The following is a 24801-nucleotide window of genomic DNA, read 5'->3' on the forward strand; positions in this document are numbered from 1 at the left end:
AGCACACCCAGTGAAGCGCAGAACAAGGCAGAGGACAACGGTGGAAGCAGGAGAGGGGCAGGCTCCAGGCTGTGCTGCAACCTAGGCCCCAAAGCTGCAGATACACAAAGAGTAAAGGTCAGCACAGAATCTTCCACTTATACTCTGCTTCATAAACCATCTGTTTAGGTTTGGGGCTTTTTTATTCTTTAAGTTTACCACTCTATACTTCATAAGAAAGATTTTAAGTACACATAAAAAGACATTAAAAAGTAATAAAATTCAGATATTCAGGTGAGGTACTTAGATTTATATTTAGGAGATGACTTTGATGACCTTGTCAAGGTGATACTTGACAAAGTATGTATTGATATTTAACTCTAAAAGAAGGCATAACACATTAACATAATCTGCTATAAATATCAGCCCAACCAGTCTTAAATTTTTTTGACTCCATGACTAAGTGTTAATTACAGACATGGCTACCCTACCTAGAATGCCACTCCACAGCCCTGTATTAACTGTGCTAGACCAAAGACTCATAACAAAAACCAAAAGAAGAAGAAAAAGAAAAGGCAACCATTTACACTTACTAAGAAAAGCAAACATTTACTTCAAATTGCAGTATAAGCTTTTCAATCACAAAAAGAAAGAAAAGAACAGTGATCTGACAGTGGTCACATCCTCTGCAAAAAACTTGAGATACAAAAATGGTAACACAAGGTAGCTGAGCTGATTACACTGCAGGAAAAGGAAATACAGTAGCTGAAATATGGCACTCCTAGGAATCAACTTCTAAACCAAACAGAATGCCTTTGAAATGATTAAATTTATTTGTGTATTAGTAAGAAAGCCCCACCACCATAAATAGTACAATATTTAAAAATTAAAAAAAAAATCATATTTATCTAAGATAGATTTTTGTATTTGAACTGTTAGACCTCTTTAAGTGCAGAAGGTGGTTCAGGTTTTGCTTGTTTTTTAAATTAAATAACTGCCCATACACTTTACGAAGTTCCACTCAATCGCAAAGGCCAATTTAAATCAAGGAATATGTTATCAAAGTTGCATAATTTCATTTGGGACTGTCAGCAGGCTAAAGTCTCAAATCAAGTCTTCAACACTCATTTTTAGTCAATAAAAAGTTCAGGGCTTCCCTGGTGGCGCAGTGGTTGAGAGTCTGCCTGCCGATGCAGGGGACACGGGTTCGTGCCCCGGTCCAGGAGGATCCCACATGCCGCGGAGCAGCTAGGCCCATGAGCCATGGCCGCTGAGCCTGCATGTCCAGAGCCTGTGCTCCACAACGGGAGAGGCCACAGCAGTGAGAGGCCCATGTACCACAAAAAAAAAAAAAAAAAAAAGTTCAGAAGTTCTCAAATCTTCATTATCCTCTTGAACTTGCCCTTCTAAATGATCCTCAGACTGCAATTCCTAGTTTGCAAATAAAAGAATGCAATATGCATCATACTTCAAGAAAAGACGACGATGTTGAGCTAACAGGCTTCTGGATCTTCTCCCTGCTCCTTTCAACCTTCTTGATAATTTCTGCCACTATGCACACTGACGAGGTGAGACCCAGAAGAAACAGCAAATCTGCAAAAGAAAGTAAGTTGGGTTTTACAATTCTTTAAACTTACAGTTGCAGAGCTTAATAACATGTTTTTCTAGCATTTTACCACAGCTTTTAAAATACATTACTTCTCAACCATTCCACAAAGTAGCCACAATCGGCCTCAGTTTAAAAATAAGGAAAGTAAGGCTCAAAGGTACTAAATGACTTATCTATGGTCACACAGCTAGGACAGGCAGCAGCCAGAGAACTAGAACTCAAGTCCTCTGACTGCTTCCCCTGAACCATAACCGAGAACCACAACCTTTAACAGCAACACAAGCAAGAGGAGTTTTCTATTTAATAGACTACACAGCCTTTTTTAAAGGCTCTTCAAGCAGTGGTGACTAATTTGATTTTTTAAATGTCTATATGAAGACTACTTAGAAATCTGCTTCTTATTCCATTTGAAAGTCACTGTTTAAAGACCATATATTTACAATGGTATCCACACTATCTTGTTCTTATTTACTGCTTCAAACAACTGCACTGGTCTCCTTAAAACTCCATTTTTTTTTAAAGAGGAAGGAATATGAAGATGAAATTAAAATCTTGAAATTAAACTAGTTCAACTCTAAGGTAAACTTTAACTTACAGCAAAAAATACAGTGATTCATAATTATCCAAATTACCTTTAAAAACCCAAGAATTAGAACTAGCATTATCATAAAATGTGTCTGTTCTCACACTTACATAGGAAGATTAACTTTTAAATGTACTGTATGGTGATGCATTTAATGCACAGTCTATGAAAGAATAATGACTGTCTTCACATCAGCTTAATAAAACTCTCTGCTATTAGGGCTGTTATTTCATAAAATAAGAATGTGCAAATTAGCAAATAAGAATAGGAAAATGTTAGTTTAACAATCAAAATGGTAAAGAAGAGCCATTTGGTTTTCAGTGAGCTTAAGTCTAGTTTTCTCTCATACAAGATTAAAAAGTTATAAACTACAATTACTCTGTAACACGTTTTGATTTGCTATCTTTCAGAATCACCAAATATGATTTTGACAAGTGACAACCTATAAAAAATTAACAAGAAAAAAATTACAAAAAAAGTTTAAAACCTAGAGTTGGGAGAGTGACTCCCCTAAACATTTCCAAATGAGAAAACAGAGCACACGTATTTTTCAAAGCAAGCCACTTATTTCACTTTTTAAAAGAAAATTTTTCTTAGAACAAATGCATTAGAAAATACAGCTCATTTATAATATGTAAATTATAAAGATAACATTTCCTTTACCCAGTATACTTAGGCTCTCGGTCTGAAAAACTTTCTGAAGTGGAGGAAAGTAAATAACTAATAACTGTCCCATGATGGATCCAAGAACTGCATAGCAAAACATCTTATTACTGCAGAGTCCAATCTCAAACACAGATTTGGTCTGTTGGCAGAACACAGAGTTCAGTTATTACTCCTTGGTCACAGAAACAACTTCTTTATTATTACACTCACCTCCAATTTTTAGTAAGCTGGACTGAATTCTACAATAGTAGTACCATGAAATCTCTAAATTTTAACTATTATTTTGGAATAATATAGATGGAATAGGGTAAATTTTAAAGCAGCTTCTCTTCATCAAGGGCTTTAAGAGTGATGCTATTAAAAACATAAAGACCACAGAAACTTCTTTTAGTCCTCCAAAGCATAAGAAACTTTATTTGTATATGATAATTTTGCTAAATCATTTCTATCATTCATTAAGGTACATAATCTAAAAACCTTTCTCAAAGAATGGACTTAGTTACGTGTGTAGTGAAAAAGTAAAAATGCCTTTCATAAAACAGAAACCAAATACTAAAGCTTCTTCAAAAACTAGTCTAAATTAATGAAAATTCACTGTACTTGGAAAGTTCTAGCATGGTGAATGGTAATAGATATAGTTAAGGATTTATATGGTGCTCTTAAATTGAAATGAACAGTCAGGCCTCAAATGCAGCTAGTTCCTAAGAACAACACGCTCTGAAAAAGTACCATTAGGTTCTAGCCCATTATTTTCTAACAAAGCACTTCAAATCAAGAGAAGGCAATCCAGGGCTTCCCTGGTGGCACAGTGGTTAAGAATCCGCCTGTCAATGCAGGGGACATGGGTTCAAGCCCTGGTCTAGGAGGTTCCCACATGCCGCAGAGCAACTAGGCCCGTGCGCCACAACTACTGAGCCTGTGCTCTAGAGCCTGCGAGCCACAACTACTGAGCCCGCATGCCTAGAGCCTGTGCTCCGCAATGGGAGAAGCCACCGCGGTGAGAAGCCCGTGCACCACAACAGAGAGTAGCCCTCACTTGCCGCAACTAGAGAAAGCCCACGTGCGGCTTTCAACAATGGGGACCCAACTCAGCCAAGGATAAATAAACAAATTAATTTTCAAAAAAAAAGAGAGAAGGCAATCCACCTTAAGATAAGGCATGGGAAGAAAAGAAAATTTTAAATGTCTTAAGCTTTGACACACTGATGGAAATAATGAGAAAAAGTTAATATGCACAAAGCTGTTCCTGGACTTCTAACAATACTTGCTTCTATAATGAGGCTAATACCATCTTAGCAGAAGCCATGAGCTTTGTCCTATCCTCAGATAATGTTAACTTGAACCTATCATATAGCTACAGATAATAAGAAAATGAAAAGAAGAAAACTCAGGTGATGACACCTGTGATTTACTTTGATCTCCTAGCCAAAGTTAAGGCTTATCTCCCCAAATGCGCCATCCCTCTTAGGACACATTTTGGAGGCACATGTTTGTAGGAAGGCTATATCCAGGGCTGTAACCATGGCTACAAAAGCAAGCAAAGCTAAAAACCCTGCCCACTTACAATTAGAGAGTATCCTACCCAACTGAATTAGTCAGCTAAGATCACCTAAGCATACCTGGGATCTGGAACTTAGTGCATTGAACATGTCAAAAAACACAAAGCATGTGAAGGTCATTGTTGTATCCCGAGGTGTTATCACATTGTCTCGCAGCTGTCAAGAGGAAAAAAGATTTTTAGCTGGCTGAATTTAATGAACAAATACTACATGCTTTTAAAGGGTTAATATTTTCTTCCTCTCAGAATGAAATAGCTTTAGTTTAAGATATAAAACATATAAGCAACCTAAATTTCCCATACGTCATTTAAATAAGTCACCTAATGAATAACTGTAGTCTGCATAAAGTAAAAAGTCTTTTCCCAAACCATAAACTGGATATTAAAAGAACTTTCTTTTTTGATGACATGAAAGTAGCTATATTAAAGACTCAGATTTTCTACCTTCTTCCCAAATTTTCATGTTAATTTTTATTGTATCTGATACTTCTCTGCAGATTTAAATAACTCTAAAATATAAGTCAGCAATTCTATTAACCCATAAATATTGAAATCAAACTATTTTTAAATGTTTTTATTCTATTTTTGAAAAAGCTCTCCTAACTTCCAGCCTTCTGCTTAATACACAAAAATAACCGAGTCCTATTGTACAGAATGAATATTAATAAAGCACATTATCCAGTGAGTATACCTCCCGCCAGAAGACAAACAAAGTCCCACAAACAATGATTATTGAGGAAACAAGTATTTTAAGTATCAGGTTTTTGGTCAAAATGCTGTCCTTCCAGTTGCGTGGAGGTTTACGAATGACATCTTTATCCACTGGTTCTACTCCAAGGCTTCAAAACAAACAGAAAAGTGAATTAAAGTTTTAAGTAAGATTTGGATTTATTACTTTCACCACTTCATTGACCTCAATTATCCCGGAAACTAAATGTCTTCTTTTGGAAACAAAATGATGAATCATGAAGAAAACCTTGGCTATGATCACTTGAAAATAACCAAAGATTTTATCACCTTTCCTTTTTTGTTTATTTGGCACAGTTTGGGAGGGGACTGATAATCAAATTCAAAAAATTGCCCAATTTCATTTACATATAGCTTTACTTATTCCAAATATGGCCTGAAATATATGACCTACCAACTGGACTTTGAACTATCTTTCATGCAAGGAAGTTTCAACTAGGATAATTTGTTGCAATGGTCACTGACATGTATCACTTTGTGTTGGGAAAGCAACATCTAGGGCCCCATTATTATAAAAGAAGATACTTAGATGCTTAGGTCCTTCAATACTTTCCCAAAGTCTCTAAGACAGACAACAGAACCTTGGTAATAGCACTAAAAGCCAGAGATTTCTCCATTACAACCTATTCTAAGAAACAAAAAGCTTACTTCGAGGACAGGGACTGCAACTGTTCCTCCTCTGTTCTCAACTTAAGGCTGGGCATCTAACAGCCTAAAAGCTCAGATCATAATGCATGAATGAGCACTCCAAGAGAATAAATGATATGCTCACATCACACAACTTATAACAAACACGATGCTGCAGAGATTTCCAACGCTATCTGTGATGAAGTCTTAGAGCTTAATTATCAGGATAGCATGCCATCCTTGTCTTTCTAATTTACATGAGAAAACTCTCACCTCTGAGCTGGAGGTCCATCCATAATAATATTGATCCACAAAATCTGCATGGCATTGAGAGGATTGGGAAAGTTCATTAATGTAGCCAGTGAGATTAAAGTTAATGCTGCTATACTCCTATCGAAAGAAAGAGTCATTTAAAAAAAATGTGTCAGCATAGTATAATTCTTGCTAATTTTATGAAATCGCTTTCTTAGCATGTAAAACTCTCATGTTACTACTGTTCTTTTAAAGGAAGCCCATATTTCCAAGTAACCTACTGCTTCATTAGTGTGAACATTTTGAAGCTAAGAGTTAACCCTTATGATCCACAGCATTTTAATAAAGGACTTTCAAATTGAGGAAGATTTTTTTAAATTGAGTTCAGATAACAGTTAACAGTTTTCAATGATATTTTTGTTAACTGTTTTTTGACTACAGAAAAGCCCTTCTACTTTTGGAAAAAGATAACCAGGAAGAAACATTAAAATTTGACACCCCTTTCTTAGTTATTTCAGGAGCTATTAAATAAGCCACAAAGGTTTATATATTTTGATGATAATACAAATAATTATCACATTTGGAACCTCTTTATCATGCCATTTTTAGATTTAGGACAGAATTCAATTTTCACACTGGAAAACTTTTACATATGGACAACCCTCAGAAATAGAGCCCAGAAGCATGTAGGCATTCTGCTTGAATTCTACTTTGCAAATAATTTATCTGTAAGACCCATAAGTTTGTCACAACTTCTTAAAAACTTACGTGCTCAGCTGGAATCTAACAAAATTTTTAATGTTATTATAAATCCCTTTACCCTCCTCAATTGCAGACCTGAAAGTTAAAAATAAAATTAGGTGAGAAAATATTATCACAGAAAAATAAGGATATATCAATACTGTGGAACTAATTTTGAAAACAAATTTCCAACTGATAAAACACATACATCAATAAGAGAATCTATTATTTTCTTCACATAATTAAAACTAGGAAAAAAAAGGAAACACTATTGTGGCAAGGAATGGAAGTCTGGCCTGCTACACTCTACCCAAACTAATTTCATAACACAGTAATTTTTATTCTTAAAAAGACATTTCAACATTAAAATCACATCTTGTGTTTCTATGCAAAAGACAATAATACACATTTATAGTACTAAAATAATGATTTTCTTTACCCCTCCAAGTTTATTTTTCTTCAAGATACAAGATGCATGCATGGTAAGGGGTTAATTTAATGTAGGTCAGAAATTAAATGGGAATGAGACATATAAAACTTACAGAATTTAAGCCATCTGTTGTTCCTACATACAGTTAGATATATATTGTACCAGAATTATAAAAAGAATATGGTCTACAAAGATTCATGAAAATTCTCTCATTCATTTTGCTCAACCTAGGAAAATATGTGTTTTATAAACATATTGCCCTATCTTCCAATATTTTTATACAATTCTAAGAACGGAAATTAAATATCTTATATCTTTTTAAGAGCCTAGCAATTCAGGGTCCGGAGGGCCCACATGCTCCACTTGAGGCCACAATGGGTTAATGAGGCACACAGGGCATCACTGAACTAAGACTTAGATCATTCAAGAGGTGATTATCAAGTGACCTCCACCTGAACACTGTGAAACAACCAACAGGTACCGCAGAATCTTAAAGCAATTAGAAACTGTGGTTGAAACAAATCTATTCAAATGATAAATTGCATCATTAGTAACATGAACAATTCCTGACATAAGGAAACAGATATGAATGGGATCTTTATTTATAATACTTACTGTAAGGCCAGGCACATGCTTATTCCTATGAGCCTGAATTTAACTAGAATAAAGGCCACAGGAAGGTTCACTGCTGTATCACAACACTAGTGGCCAGGAAATGTGACACGTGGCTGGTACTCAGTAATATTTCTTAAATGAACAGCGCTGCCATTTATTATGTCCATTCCAAATGATTTTCCCCCAAACTACACACTAGTACACAAAATAAGATTAATTAATCTAGTAAAAAAGTTTAGTTTATCCAATGTCTAAAACTGCTAAACTCTTTTCTATGAATGGGGTGCAAGAAAGGATGGGAGGAGACTCTCTGATGTGCAGTCATTGAAGGAAAACTTACATGATGGTTTGGAAATCATCATCCACCAGGATCATGTCTGCTGCCTCTTTGCAAACATCTGTACCAGTCTGACCCATTGCAACTCCAATGTCTGCAGCCTTCAGAGCGACTGCATCATTTACTCCATCTCCTGTCATGGCCACAACTGACCCGTTCTTCTGCAGAGACTGGGGGTGGGAGGGGAGAAGTGGGAGGGAGGAGTTTTGATTAAAATGTTGCTTCCACACAGATAAGGGAATAAACAAATCCTCTCTCTTTTTCTTTCCCACATAATTAAAGACTGGAAATAAAACAGACAATCACTTTTTCAATAAACTTCAATAAATATATGGAGGTCTTAAGATAAAGCTTAGAAAAAGCTGCCATTAATAATATTTCCATGTGTGAAAATTCTTTGTGTAAAGCCTGATGAAAAGTCAATTACACAGTTGTTCTCAGGGCAATTTTGTCTCCCAGGGGACATCTGGCAATGTCTGGAGACATTTCTGATTGTCATGACTTCAGGGACGCTACTGGCATCTAAAGGATAGGAGCCGGGGATGCTGCTAAACTTACAACACACAGGACAGCCCCTCACAGTAAAGAATTATCCAACCCACAGTGTCACAGTGCCAAGGCCGAGAAACCGTGGCCTCAGTACAATGCAGCACTACTGTGATTCATAAGTCCATGAACTGATGGTACCATGTCAACTGCCTTGTATATATTTGACTAATATAAACAATCATAGCCCTTTAAACATTGTTCACACTCTCAAAACATTTTTTTCTTGTTGTGTTTATTCAGTTTCTAAGTAATTATTCCTATTCACACTGGGATGATTTGGCTATAGCCTCCTGTCAGAACATATTTCTGCATTATTCAAATGTTTAAAGAAGGTTGTATTTGCAGATATGTCCTTAAAGTTTTCTTCTACATCTTCCTTTGCAAACTAAATTCTCTACTAATGTTTCCATCTCAGGCTTTATAAAAACCACCTGTTTTGCTTCACAATACTTCTGACTTTAATGGTCTATCAATATTCCCAGTAGTAATGCAAACATAATGAAAGACAAGCAGTAGCATTCTGGATACAGACATAAAACAGTGTGATTCTTAGACACCCACCTTAATAATTTTCATCTTGTGCCTTGGACTAGCTCTGTAAAATACTGCAACCTGTTAAAACATGGGATACACTAAAAATCTTCAACATTAAGAAATATCAGAATAACCTATGCACGTATAACTAAGAATATTTTTTAAATTATCAATTTAAACTGTCTGTATTTTGCCACAGAGATCAAACTTAAGAATATGCCATATATTTGTTAGGACACTCGTTTGACAGGGTCATTTCCAATGTTTAGATACTATAAGAAATGCACAATCTAAACAATTTACCCAGTTTATCCCATTATGTTTAAGCTCTGAAGAGAAAATAGCCTTATTCTTGAAACGTTCAGCGACAGACAAAGGAAAAACTCTCCTGCATTGGTTTCCTCGACACTGACACAACTAAAATGGCCTTTTCCCTTTGTCCCGTCTTCAGGGGATTTAAAGAACAGCTGTTTCTCAATGTCCCTCGAACCTTTTGTTGCTGTTAAGCGCTATGAAGTGTCTGCTCATGCTCTTCTACTCAACTTAATTCATTAGGCTCTCTCTCTTCCACTGTGTCTCCACCTACTTATACCATCTTCTCTCTCCAAAGAATATATTTAATCCCTTTTCCTGATGCCATCTCCTGGTCTCCTGAAACCCTCCCACTGTGCCCCAGTCATCGACAAATCCCCTGGCCCTCCACTCTTACCCACACTGCTCTAACCTAATTTATCCATTAGACAGGGACTGTTCCCACAGTCCTCTCCAACAGCATCACCAGGAGAGCAGAGAGGAGGCAGGTGCCCTCCATTCCCTTCTTCAGTCGCAAATCCTCGGTTCTGAACATCACAAAAGACTGTAATTCACTACCTGTAGCCAGTCACTGCTCCCGAGGCCACCCTCCGTGTTTCACAGGAATTTGTACCCACTGCCTCCCATCAGTCTTTCCAACACCCCCAACCCAGGTGACCTTAATACCCACGTAACCCACCGTTCTCTTTCCTACTCTCCTAGAGGACAGGTTTACACTAGTTTTCTCTCCTCATGCTTCCAATGTATCCCCTTCCCCAGCCTCACTCTCAGCTGACAACCTTGTTTCCTACTTCAAAGAAAACAGAGTCAGGAGAAAATGTCCACAACTCCCACCATCCAATAGCTGTATCCAGTATCCCTCCTTCTCTCCTTTTACTACAAATGAACAACATGAATATGTTTCTAGTGCAGGTCCAATATCCCACCTTCTTACCAATCAGAAATTCTCTCCCCCTTGTATCAAAATTTTTCCATTGCTGCTGCACCTTTACCATCATTATACAAACATGTTGTTATTCCTTCCATTTAAACAAAACCAAAACCAAAAACTTCCCTTCCTATCTCAGCTGCTACCCTCCTTTCCCGTTCTCTTTATAAGCAAAACTCCTCCAGGGAGCTGCCTGTACTGCCGTCTCCCATCTCTCTCTCCCACTCTCTCCTGAATCCCTCCTAATTAGGCTGCTACCCCCACCCCTGCACTGAAACGTCTAATCAAGAGCACCACAGACTCGCCGCATTGCTGACACCAGTGCCATTTCTCAGGTGACCTAATCCCGCACACAGCCGATGACTCCCTCCTCCTGAGACACCCTCCTCTCCTGGCTTCAGGACCACCCTACACTCTCCTGCTCCTCCTCCTACCTCCTCTCCAGCTGCTCCTCTTGTGCAAGTTCCCCCAGGCCTCCCTGAAGTCTACACATTGGAGTGTTCTAGAACTCAGTTCTTGGGCTCTTTATAATATAAGAGGTCTCTCCCTAGGGGATCTCATCCCACCTTAGAAATCTGGCTTTTATTTATATGCCTTTTTGTCTCTTCTGAAATCCAGATTGATAAAACTAATCCACCTACCTACTCCACATTTGCTCTTGGACATCCCATCTCAGACTTAAACATCCCAAACAGAACCCCTGTTACTTCCCCCAAACACATGCTCCCTCACATCCTCTGCCAACGGCAAGTGCACTCCTGCAATGGCTCAGGCTCTAAATCTGGGGAGCCACCCTGATTCCTCCTCTTCTCCCACGTGCCACACGCAGTTTGGCCCCATCCTCAAATATATTCACACTTCAACCTCCTTACTCAAACATCAAAACCCACTGCCAACACACTGGGTTAAAAACACAAGTCAAACCACACTGTCCTCTGCTGAAAACCCTCCAAAAACCTCCCATCCCTCTCAGGACAAGTGAATGGTGCCCAAGTCTTTCACTGTCCACCAAGCCCCACATGAAGTGCATGCTCCCCGGTTGGTCTTCTCCCCGTCCCCACCCCCCGCACTACACAGGCCGCCTCATAGTTCCTGAAACATGCCAAGCACACTTCCCTTGAGGCCTCTGCCCTTGGGTTCCCTCGGATATTACACAGCCTGCCCCTTTCATCACACAGGACCTTCTCAGTGATGCCTTTCCTAGGTATGCTGTCTAAAGATCTCATCCTCTCTCTTCCCTGCTTTTGTCAGTGTTCTCCCCTCCTGCTCCCATACTACAGTGGTTGTATTGTGCGCTTATCTTAAACCAGTATATTCCCCCCTTTTTAGGTGGAGAAAGACATAAAGATGAAAAGATTATTAACAGAGGAATTTTCAGTTACCCCCAAGTTTAGTCCCAGCTCTGTGATAAAATGATATAGTTCAATTTTTAGACACTTCTGTGTTTTTTTTTTTTTTTTGGTGGTACGTGGGCCTCTCACTGCTGTGGCCTCTCCCGTTGCGGAGCACAGGCTCCGGATGCACAGACCCAGCGGCCATGGCTCACGGGCCCAGCCGCTCCGTGGCATGTGGGATCTTCCCGGACCGGGACATGAACCCGTGTGCCCTGCATCCGCAGGCGGATTCTCAACCACTGCGCCACCAGGGAAGCCCTGTGTTTTTTTTTTCAATACCTAATTTCTTCAAGCCATAATTTGTTGTCGCTAAATTTCAATATTTTTACTCAACCAGAAAGAATGACCTGCTAATCCTGGTGCTTTATTTAAGGAGAATTTTTACTCTGTGCAATGCTATACTCCACATGAGTCTTATCTTAGACTATAAGCTCCATGACGCAGAGATTTTGGCCCAGTACCTCCAGTGCTCTATAAACACATGTAAGATGAATGAATAAATGACTGAATCTTAGGACCATCATAAAGACTATTGCCAGGTTCTCTCCCAATTTTAATAAAGATCTAAAACAAAAGAGGATTATTTTCTTAGGTAAAAAAATTCAGTTTAACTGTACTATCACATTACCGATTACCCTTAGTTCCTCTAGGTACCATGAATCACATAACTCATATGTGGAAAGCATTCTTCCTTTAAAAAGGTTCAAAATCCATTTGGAAACTCTTTACCGTGTCTTTAAAAAGTACTAAACAGACAGATGGTCAAAAGGCACAAGAAAAGATGCTCAACATTGCTAATTATTAGAGAAATGCAAATCAAAACTACAACGAGGCATCACCTCACACCAGTCAGGATGGCCATCATTAGGAAGTCTACAAATAATAAACGCCAGAGAGAGTGTGGAGAGAAAGGAACCCTCCTACACTGTTGGGGGGAATGTAAATTGGTGTAGCCACTATGGAGAACAGTATGGGGAATTTCTTAAAACACTAAAAACAGAGCTACCATATGATCCTGTAATCCCACTCCTGGGCACATATCCAGAGAAAACTGTAATTCGAAAAGATACATGTACCCTAATGTTCACTGCAGCACTATTCATACTAGCCAAGGCATGGAAGCAATCTAAATATCCAGACAAATGAATGGATAAAGAAGATGTGGTATATATATACAATGGAACATTATCAACCATAAGAAAGAATGAAATCATGCCATTTGCAGCCACATGGATGGACCTAGAGATTTTCATACTAAGTGAAGTCAGGCAGAGGAAGACAAATATCACATGATATTGCTTATATGTGGAATCTAAAAAACAAACAAAAAAACCCATTGAAGTGATACAAATGAACTTATATACAAAAGAACTTATATACAAAACAGAAATAGACCCACTGACATAAAAACCAAACTTATGGTTACCAAACGGGAAAGAGAGGGAGGGTAAATTAGGAGTTTGGGATAAACAAATACACACTACTATATATAAAACAGATAAGCAACAAGGACCTACTATATATTGATAACACAGGTAACTATACTCAATATTTTGTAATAACCTATAAGGAAAAATAATCTGAAAAAAAAGATATATAGGAACTTCCCTGGTGGTCCAGTGGTTAAGAATCCACCTTCGAATGCAGGGGATGCAGGTTCGATCCCTGGTCAGGGAACTAAGATCCCACATGCTGCAGGGCAACTAAGCCCACATGCTGCAACTACAGAGCCCACGTGCTACAACTAGAGAGAAGCCCGCACACTGCAACAAAGAGCTCACGCGCTGCAACGAAAGATCCCATGGGCTGCAACTAAGACCTGACACAAACAAAAATAAATTAATTAATTAAAAAGTGTTCACTTATGCAATCCCTAACAAATTACCACTGGCATTTTTTACAGAACTAGAACAAAAACTTTCACAATTTGTATGGAAACACAAAAGACCCCGAATAGCCAAAGCAATCTTGAGAACAAAAGACGGAGCTGGAGGAATCAGGCTCCCTGACTTCAAACTATACTACAAAGCTACAGTAATCAAGACAGCATGGTACTGGCACAAAAACAGAAATATAGATCAAGGGAACAGGATAGAAAGCCAGAGATAAACCCACACACATATGGTCACCTCATCTTTGATAAAGGAGGCAAGAATATACAGTGGAGAAAAGACAGCCTCTTCAATAAGTGGTGCTGGGAAAACTGGACAGTTACATGTAAAAGTATGAAATTAGAACACTCCCTAACACCATACACAAAAATAAACTCAAAATGGGTTAAAGACCTAAATGTAAGGCCAGACACTATGAAACTCTTAGAGGAAAACATAGGCAGAACACTCTATGACATAAATCACAGCAAGATCCCTTTTGACCCACCTCCTAGAGAAATGGAAATAAAAACAAAAATAAACAAATGGGACCTAATGAAACTTCAAAGCTTTTGCACAGCAAAGGATACCATAAACAAGACCAAAAGACAACCCTCAGAATGGGAGAAAATAGTTGCAAATGAAGCAACTGACAAAGGATTTATCTCTAAAATTTATAAGCAACTCATGCAGCTCAATAACAAAAAAACAAACAACCCAATCCAAAAATGGGCAGAAGACCTAAATAGACATTTCTCCAAAGAAGATATACAGATTGCCAACAAACACATGAAAGAATGCTCATCATCATTATTCATTAGAGAAATGCAAATCAAAACTACAATGAGATATCATCTCATACCAGTCAGAATGGCCATCATCAAAAAATCTAGAAACAATAAATGCTGGAGAGGGTGTGGAGAAAAGGGAACACTCTTGCACTGCTGGTGGGAATGTAAATTGATACAGCCACTATGGAGAACAGTATGGAGGTTCCTTAAAAAACTACAAATAGAACTACCATATGACCCAGCAATCCCACTACTGGGCATATACCCTGAGAAAACCATAATTCAAAGAGTCATGTACCAAAATGTTCACTGCAGCTCTATTTACAATAGCCAGGACATGGAAGCAACCTAAGTGTCCATCAACAGATAGAATGGATAAAGATGTGGCACATATACACAATGGAATATTACTCAGCCATAAAAAGAAATGAAACTGAGTTATTTGTAGTGAGGGGGATGGACCTGGAGTCTGTCATACAGAGTGGAAGTAAGTCAGAAGGAGAAAAACAAATACCGTATGCTAACACATATATATGGAATCTAAGGAATATAAAAAGTCATGAAGAGACTAGGGGTAGGACGGGAATAAAACACAGACCTACTAGAGCATGGATTTGAGGATATGGGCAGGCGTAAGGGTAAACTGTGATGAAGTGAGAGAGTGGCAGGGACATATATACACTACCAAACATAGGGCGGATAGCTAGTGGGAAGCAGCTGCATGGCACAGGGAGATCAGCTAGGTGGTTTGTGACCACCTAGAGGGGTGGGATAGGAAGGGTGGGAGGGAGGGAGACGCAAGGGGGAAGAGATATGGGAACATATGTATATATATAACTGATTCACTTTGTTGTAAAGCAGAAACTAACACACCATTGTAAAGCAATTATACTCCAATAAAGATATTTTAAAAAAAAGTGTTCACTTAAAAAAAAAGATATATATGTATGTATAAATGAATCATTTTGCTATACACCTGAAACAAACACAACATTGTAAATCAACTACACTTCAATTAAAAAAAATTTTTTAATAAAATAAAAAGGACTAAGCTGCATACATATTTTAAATGTACTGGTTACCTTCTAAGTGAAAATTCTACATTACTGCAGAAATTAATCATGTAGCCCACAGCACTGAGCATCTAGCAAAGACTGTGGATTTTACAGAATTTTTTACAAGAGCATCTAGCAAAGGCTGTGGATTTTACAGAATTTTTAAATAAAAGGCTAATTACTAATTACAAATACCCAGGTTGTACAGAGTAAATTTTGCCTTTGCTCCACTACAAATCATTCAAACCACTGCAAATCACTCCTTTACAGCCAATGCAGCTTATCACTGACAATGGCAATAAGGATAACAAACCAACTGTTGGGCTGAAAACATACTTCTTTTGTATAGTAACAAATTACTTTGGCATGCATCCAGTATACCTATTACTTGATATAGATTTCAGCATTTCAAAGCTTTGATGGCAACTCAAAAATAAAAGCAGTTTCTTTGAGACTAAGCAGATCTCAATTCAAAGCTGAAAAATCATGTGGAATACAATACTGCACGGAGTAAAAATTCTCCTTAGAGCATCAGGACTAGCAGGTCAATCTTTTTGGTTGAGAAAAAAAATTGAAATTTAGTGACACAAAATTATGGCCTGAAGAAATAAGGTATTAAACACACACACACACACACACACACACACACACAGAGAAGTGACTAAAAACTGAACTATATCATTTTATCACAGAGCTAGGATTAAACTTGGGGGTAACTGAAATTCCTCTATTAATGATCTTCTCACCTTTATGTCTGTTTCTCTACCTAAAAGGGGGGGAATATACTGATTTAAGATAAGCACACAATATAATCACTGTACTATGGGAGCAGGAGGGGAGAAGACGGAACAAGGACAACAGGATGGTAAAAGGACAATGGGAAAGAAGTAGAACTGTGTCAGCAAAGAGAGAGTTCAGGGAATATTACGGAGGGAAAGGGAGAAAGGCTGTGTATTTTCAGAAGGAACCTGCAAGAGGATTTTTCTCTTCTCATGGGTCCATCTTTTCAGTGTCATATTTGTGGTCAGCACTCACAGTTCTTTTGATCAACATTAACAGAAAGTAAGTTATGAAGAGAAGAAAGTAGGTAAATATGAAAAGGAGGGGCTAATGGAAAAAAATTATTCCTGGCAAATAACCTGGCAAATTATTCCTGGCAAATAACCTCCCAAAGGTCCCCAAATCTTCCAGAACAGATTAAAAGATACCTGATGCATAGAAACAGCACACGAATTGGGATTTTATTATAGGGACTTGGTTAATAGGTTTGGTAAAAACCTAAATGGAGGCAGTGCTATAAAAAACAAACAAGAAAAGAGAATGTCCATTTTTATCAATAGGAAATATAGAACATATTCAAGAAATCATAAACAAAAAACACTGAGAATTCCCAGATGGACTTTATAAATAATTAAGCAAAATTCAGTTTCCATACTACTTTCTAACTGGCTGTAGGTCAAAAGGACAGAGAAATGTTAAGGGATTTGGAATGTGTGACAGAATTATGGAAACAGGAAAGCCAAAAAACGTTTTAATGAGGAACAGAATTCATTAATGATTTTTAATACATGTGGGAAAACCTCAGTGAGCTGGCAATTTAGAAGAAAAGTTTTGTTTTGTTCTAACACTAATAAAAGAAAAACTTTTCAAAATGATCTGAAGTAAAAGCATAAGACCAAGATTTAAGAGTTACATGAACACAAGATAAAAATGGGAAAAAAGACAAAGTAGGGGTTGGGGGGACTAAAAGGACCTAAAGGAAAGAAAAGACTTGGGCTTTCAAAAGACATGATAAACCTGAAAAAAGCCCTGGTATTTATGGATGACTCCAAGCAATTCAATGAGCTTTTCTCTTTGAATAGCATCAGAGCATCTGCCATAATTGATGCACAAAAACTCTTATTTGAAAATGACCAATGATGTAATTTGTCCAGGCTGATGATGCAATTTGTAACTTACTTCTTCCTTCCCTAACTGCCTTTATATCGGTTTTCAGAGTTCATTAGCATTTTTATCAGAGAGCCAGAGAGTGAACTGAAGAAAGCACATAAAATGAAATTTCTAATCTGTCCAATGTCACTACTTGTTAGCATCTCTGGGAAAAGGTTTGGAAGAAAAGGATGAACAAAGGTTAATGGGAAAATGTTTAATTAACTGCAGATTTCACATATACTTACTAAATGTACATTCTGTCTCAATACCCACAGGGAACTTAATACAGGATTTATTCTTTCAGAAATAAATGTCAGGAAGAAACTATCAGGATAGGCCACACACACACATACACACACAGAGTCCTGTTCAAATATGGAAACACCTACCCCACTACATCTAAAACAAATCAGACACCCACACTGCTCCCAGATGCTCTGAAAGGGCATTTCAATGAAAAAAAAGGACAGTCTTTTCAACAAAAGGTACTGGAACAATTGAACACCCATACATAAAACAAATGAACCTTAACCCACTTCTCACACAAAGACAAAAAGAATTCAAAATGGATCACAGATGTTAGTATAAAACCTAAAAGTATGAGACTTCTATTAAAAAAAAAAAAAAAAAAACAGGAAAAATTCTTTGTGACCTTGGGTTAGGCAGAGTCCTTAGATAACATATCAAAAGCATGATCCATAAAAGAAAAAAATGATAAAGTGGACTTCACCAAAATTTAAAACTTCTGTTCTTTAAAAGACAATGTTAATAGAATAAAAAAATAAAACAACAGACTGGGAAAAAATATTTTCCAAATATCTGATAAAGGACTTTTTATCCATAATATATAAGTAACTTTCAAAATTCAAAAATAAAACCTTTTTTAAAACTAGGCAGGGTAGACTGTTCACTAAAGAAAATATATGAATGGCGAATAAGCACATGAAAAGGATACACAAAATCATTAGTTGTGAGGGAAATGAAAATTAAAACCACAATAAGATACCATGATATACCTATTAGAATGGGAGTGGAGAAACTGACAATGCCATGTGCTGGTGAGGATATGAGCAATTAGATCTTTCAAACATTTCTGGTGGGAATGCAAAACAATAAAACCACCCTCTAAAACAATTTGGCACTTTCTTACAAAGTTAAACATACATAACCATATGACTCAGCAATTACTCTTAGGTATTTATCTAAGATAAATGAATATTTATTTTCATATGAAACCTATATACAAATGTTTAGAGTAGTTGTAATCATAATCAGCAATAACTGAAAATAATCCGAATGCCTTTAAACTAGTGCATAGGTAACACAAACCCAATACAGTGAAATACTACTCAGCAATTAAAAATGCATTATGCTAAGTCAAAAAAGCAGATTCAAAGCCCTCATACTATATGCCTCCATTTTTAGAGCATTCTGGAAAAGGCAAAACTATAGGGACAGAAAACAAATCGATAGTTGCCAAGCAGTGGAAAAAGAGGGAGGAGCTGACCACAACAAGAGGATCTGGGGTAGGAGGAACCTGTACACGATTGTGTGGTGATTACAAGGACCACACACATTTGTCAAAACTTAGGGCTGTACATTAAAAAGGGAGAAGTTTACTTTTTGCAAATGATACCTCAATTTTTTTTAAGCATTATACATGCATTCAATTAAAATAGAACACAAGGGTAAGAAGTATGAAGTGATGGTCTCTCTCCACTCTGTACTTTATAAATACAAAACACCACTGTTAATTTCCACAGTACCTTCCTCAGAGGAAACTTGGCTCTTGCTAAAGTACTGATATTCCTAACAATCACATCGTAAATACTCTCAATGATAAGATTGATATCAATGATAAATACTCTCAATGATAAGACTGATTTCAATGATAAGATTTTATCTCATGATTTGGACCTCCGAATCTGGTGGTCATGTCCCAACTGTTTTCAAATGTTTCAAACAGCTTCATTAACACAGTAGCAGAAGTTGTCTAATACCTAGAATAAGGCCTTTCAGACTGAAAGGCTCTGGTTTAGGCCTACCTTTGGCACCATCTGTGAAAGCTGCTGGACATCCATCGCATCTATTTCTTCTCCTGAGACTGACTGGGAGGTTTTGGAATATAATCCCAGACGACTAGCTGAAGTGAAATGGGAAAGAAAACACAATTAACCAAATTGGTTTTGCTTGATAAGCTAGTCAACATAATGCTCACTTAATATGATTTGTTATCAACTCACTTTCTCTTTAAGTATACAATGTCTTTATATGAAGGGATCACAAGACAGACTACAGTAAGACAAACAGAACTGCATTAGTAAAAAGTGTGGGGTTTTCTGTTTGACTACTTTATTTTTGTTTAAATTTAAGAATAAAGAGTTTTCACAATTTAACCCACCACACCTAAGAACTGAAACAAGGCCAAGCAGGTTCTGCTTGGGAGCTCAATTTTAATGAAGATCAGAGTGCATTTTAAATAAAGTAAACAAAGCCAGGCAAAATGGTGGCTCATCTGTGGTATCATGTAGTTGTATGTAAATAAAAATAAATGTTGAGAAGTTTCTCTAGGAACAATCTTCCCAACAATATTATGTTTCCAGTGACATATTTTTCTTAGATCACATAAAGTGTGAAATTCCTGTCTCAGTCTCTTTCTATATTAATAAGATAAGAATTAATGAACTTTAGCAAACTGTAAATTTATCAGTATGAATTATAGTCTATAGGTTCTGGGAGATTAACTGCCATGTCCATTTTATTTCCTTATACTTATTAAGTAATCTTAAACAGAATTCAAACAACATAGGCATATATGTATTAGACAACAGAAATACTGACACAAGTTATTTTCTTTCAAATTAGGTACAAAGTCTGCTTTTAAAAAATTATACTCAAGTTGAAAGAAAAAACTAAATTTCATATTTTCTTTCACATTCATGATCTAGTGCTTTTATCTGTCAGCATAGTGGACTATGAGGTTAAAAATAATCAACTATTCTTTTGTAAATACAATAATGTGATTTCACAATGCTTTAGTTATTTTCAACTAATAGTATTACTTTTTTAAACTAAAATAAAATTTTGCCCACAATTTTATAGAGTATGAGCAAACAAAAGCATCAATTTTCACTGAATAACTCAGTATTATGTAACACACTTCATGTCAAATGATTCACAAAACTATGCACTGCAGTAATTTAAGAAAAACTATGGGAAACAAAGAAAGCAGCCTAGTTATACCGATTGCAATTGCAGTCTCCTGTGAGTCTCCAGTAATCATTTTTATTGACACTCCCGAGGCAATGAGTGTTGTAACAGCTTCTTTCACACCAGTTCTAGGAGGATCAATGATTCCCACCAGGCCAAGGAACGTCAGTTGTCCCAATTCAGGACCAGAAGCCAAAGCAAGAACTTGGAAAATAATAATAAAATCCGAAAAAGAAAATGTGAATCACAAAACCATTAGAATTTACTTTACAAAAGCTGGAGACCATAACACTTCTCAGATAAATGACTTAAGATGACAATGTCATTGTGGTAATTTCATAAACTCTAAAAATCAAAGTTATTACATGCAAAGATATTCTAGTTTAATGGTTCTCAATATGGGATTGCTTTAACTTATTAAAAATTAAGAAGAATAAGACTAAAGAACTGTTAAGCAGAGAAGGCAAGTGAGGGGCAAATAAGAAATGTTTTCACATAGCAAACATGCAGCTCCTTTCAGCAGAAATGATTGACTCTCAAGAAAAATATAAGTAATTATTTGGAAAACTATAGGTTTGTTGAGCTTTTTAAAAAAAAACTTTTTTAAATAGATTTGTTTTATTTATTTATTTATTCTTCGGCTGCGCTGGGTCTCCCGTGGCTGTGCACGGGCTTTCTCTAGTTGCCGAGGGCTTCTCACTGCAGTGGCTTCTCTTGTTGCGGAACACAGGCTCCAGGCACATGGGCTTCAGTAGTTGTGGCACACAGGCTTAGCTGCTCCGCGGCATGTGGGATCTTCCCAGACCAGGGCTCGGACCTGTGTCCCCTGCATTGGCAGGCAGATTCTTAACCACTGTGCCACCAGGGAAGCCCCAGTTTGTTGAGCTTTAAAGTCAATTTTAAACAGACACCTTTGAAGGTGGCTTCTCCTAATGTATCTTCATCTTTCCATCTTATAGGCCTCCAGAACAATTCAATAGCTTGAAGAGAAGGCTATATTAATTATATACAACATGTAATAATTTTGTACACAACAAACCCTGGGAGGTAAAGTTAATTTGTAAAGTGATTGTAAAACCACTAATACCAACAATAGTTTATACTCTTTCACTCTTTCTGTAACATTAATAGGATTTTCTTATTTGTTACTTTGGTTCTCTTAAAACTATATAAATAATACCACCATACCATCATTTATAGTTAGTTTCCTGTCGTCCTCGGGAACTTAAGATATAGCACAAAGTACCATTCATTTCCAAATACCATTTAGCTTTTTCTCAGAATTCTGGAAGCTCTGGTAGCTACTTTATGAGCCAGAGGGATGTGTCTCCATCTGGGATATTATAAGACTGAACAACTTACCAAAGAAAACACACCAAAAAAAGCATACAAACTAAACATATGTATCTCACAGGGAAACTGAAAAGTCCCAGAGGGATCACGGGAAGTATCCATTCTTATTCAAGCAGAAGGTATGAAGGATGAGATACATTTGGAAAACCCTGGTTAGAGGAAAATTACTTCTATTTTTCCAGTGTACGAGTCATACCTAACTATTTACGTAGATGTGAGCCCCAAACGCTTTCACTCTGGAGAGAATGAGACACTTGACAGTCCCTGGTTGGAACAGAGGCAGATGGCAACAGAAGGGGGGCACTGAGTATCAATCTGTGTATCAGCAAATCTTAAGAAAGGGAAACCAGCTCCTGGCACTCTCAGTGAAGGGGTGGTATTAGCCCAGAGGTCAGTATGTTGTATTTATTTGTTTGCTTCTTTAGCACAAATGAAGATCTACTGTTACTGTTTGGGACAAAGGTGTGGAGGGTCCCCAACTTCCTCCTTTATATTAAAACATAAAAACGAAACGTACTCCAATTTTAAAATTAACAACATGTATTTTAAGAAACTTAAGTTTTATAAAGTATAAAATAAGTTCATATCAAGTTAAACTTAAAATCTTTATTCATTTATTCTTTACTCTTCATTACGGTAACTTCAGCGGGAGGAGGAAAATGGAGCATAAGCAGAGAAGAGGAAAAGATGTGAAGCAAGGGACAAATGCCCAGAATGTTTCCCAAAGCCCTGTGAAACAAAGATGTTCTCTTCCACCAAGTGTTGTCTATTTCACAATGTTACGACACCAAACCACACATACACAAAGCTCGACAATCTTTCAGATGAAGAAAATTAGTCAAAAAAAAAAAAAAGTGTGAAACCTCTGCTACAAAAATTAAGGAAAACAGGGAACACATACCAGACCTTTAAGACTCTCTAAATGCAAGCCAACTTTGAAACCCTTTTGCTGTGAGCTGCTAAGAATAACAAAACACTGCCCTCAAATGAAGCCACAAGAACACTTTTCTAAACCTATCTTATTATAAGAGCAGAAGTCCTGTAAATTATACTTGTTTCCTGCTCCCAGGAACTGTGGTGCTTGACTTCCATTTTGTAAATAACAATAAAATTAAGGAAGCCAACTCTTCCAATTTCCTTGAGAAAGACTACATAAGTGCGTGTGTGTGTGTGTGTGTGTGTGTGTGTGTGTGTGTGTGTGTGTGTGTATTCCCCACAAGCCAGAAGGTAAAAAAAACCAGGTACGGCCCCAAGCCCTGCTCTTCAACACTACATACACACGATGTCCCTAGTAGAAGCGGCCGATGTGTGTGTGCACAGCAGACCCCCTTTCCCTGTCACTGTCCAGTCAGCAGCATTTCACAAGGCAGAGTCTGGGCACCTCTTTCCTCTCTGGTGATCGGCAAGGGAAGGAGTCAGCAGATGAGGAACCAGTAAGTAACCACCTCAGTTTAAAGAATTAGAGGCTTAAGTCTTTTAATATTTAGGAAAGTATTTTAGATTAACAAACAAGAGCCAGTGATAACATAAGGAGACATCACCTTACTTCTATCACCCTTCTCACAAGATAAACTTGTCTAAAATAAAATTTCTATCACCTGCTCAGAGACCACTGCTGGTCTGTAAGAACTAGAGATTTCATTTTTGCTACGTTCCCATCTTTTTATGTTTTGGGAATATAGAAACAATTAGCCAACTAAAACCTAACACTTCAGAAATGGCAGGCTTCTATGAACCCTGGAATAGAGCTGTGCAGCTCAGATGTGAAGCATGAATTCATCTGCAATTAAAAGAAGGCATTATCTCTCCACCTAGGGGACTGCTGAAATGGCCTTACCTCTGAGCCCTGCAGAGCCCATCTGGGCCTTCTCTTGTTGGTACAGATCTCTCTGCTGCTGGGTGAGTGTCAAGGTCTGCCCTTTGCTGTGATATGTAGTACAATACTTAATCACCTGTTCATAAGCACCCTTCATAAAACAAATCTCTGGTCTGTCCTAAGAAGAAAAAACACAGCAAATAAATTCAAGTTAATTTCAATTTGTATATATCTGCCATTGGAATCAAAAACAAGTGGCATGCATTCCCATAATCCCCAGGGAAGTTACTCAAGCCTAAGACTTTGAACAGCACTTTAACTCTGAAGATTAAAAGCTCACATGAGAGTTTTCTGCATCCTCTTTAGAACACAGCATCCACTCCACACCCTCAGCCCCACTCTAAAGGCAAGGCTACACTCAGCTCCGCACTAGGCACTCTGAGCTCCCGATGTAACAGGAAAGGGAAAAAGATCTAACGTCAGCCCACAAGCAATGGTTCAGGCTTTCTACTACTGCTAGTATATGTATACACGTGACCCCATTTAATTCTCACAACCACCTTGCAATTATGGGTATTATCAGACTTTTTATTTTTTAACCCTAGTAATGAACAAAAACTTACAATGAAAACCCACAGTCCCCTGCCCAAAACCTCCTCACCTCCAGTCCTACTCCACAGAGGCAAACCAATTTTATTTTATTTTTTTATAAATTTATTTATTTATTTATTTATTTTTATTTTTTGGCTGGGTTGGGTCTTCGTTTCTGCGCGTGGGCTTTCTCTAGTTGCGGCGAGCTGGGGATACTCTTTGTTGCAGTGCGCGTGCTTCTCATTGCGGTGGCTTCTCTTGCTGCGCAGCACGGGCTTTAGGAGCACAGGCTTCAGTAGTTGTGGCACGCGGGCTCAATAG

At 37.6% G+C, this 24801-nt stretch overlaps 1 protein-coding gene across 3 annotated transcripts in view; it reads right to left on the reverse strand.

Annotated features, from left to right (window-relative positions):
* Positions 1–568: 568 nt before the first annotated feature.
* The window catches only part of ATP2C1 (ATPase secretory pathway Ca2+ transporting 1), a 127922-nt gene continuing 103689 nt past the window's right edge, over positions 569–24801 (reverse strand). For all 3 annotated transcript variants that reach the window (XM_067033794.1, XM_059065473.2, XM_059065472.2), the window contains 11 exons: positions 23911–24067; positions 20754–20924; positions 19556–19653; positions 9255–9305; positions 8148–8314; positions 6790–6858; positions 6043–6159; positions 5087–5234; positions 4457–4552; positions 2835–2976; positions 569–1572 (listed from right to left, as the gene is read on the reverse strand). In XM_067033794.1, the coding sequence (XP_066889895.1) occupies positions 1442–1572; positions 2835–2976; positions 4457–4552; positions 5087–5234; positions 6043–6159; positions 6790–6858; positions 8148–8314; positions 9255–9305; positions 19556–19653; positions 20754–20924; positions 23911–24067 (1347 nt within the window). In that variant the 3' untranslated portion in view covers positions 569–1441. The remainder of the gene's footprint in view (positions 1573–2834; positions 2977–4456; positions 4553–5086; positions 5235–6042; positions 6160–6789; positions 6859–8147; positions 8315–9254; positions 9306–19555; positions 19654–20753; positions 20925–23910; positions 24068–24801) is intronic.

This window comes from Kogia breviceps, chromosome 5 (assembly GCF_026419965.1).
Source record: "Kogia breviceps isolate mKogBre1 chromosome 5, mKogBre1 haplotype 1, whole genome shotgun sequence".
Classification (NCBI taxonomy): domain Eukaryota; kingdom Metazoa; phylum Chordata; class Mammalia; order Artiodactyla; family Physeteridae; genus Kogia; species Kogia breviceps.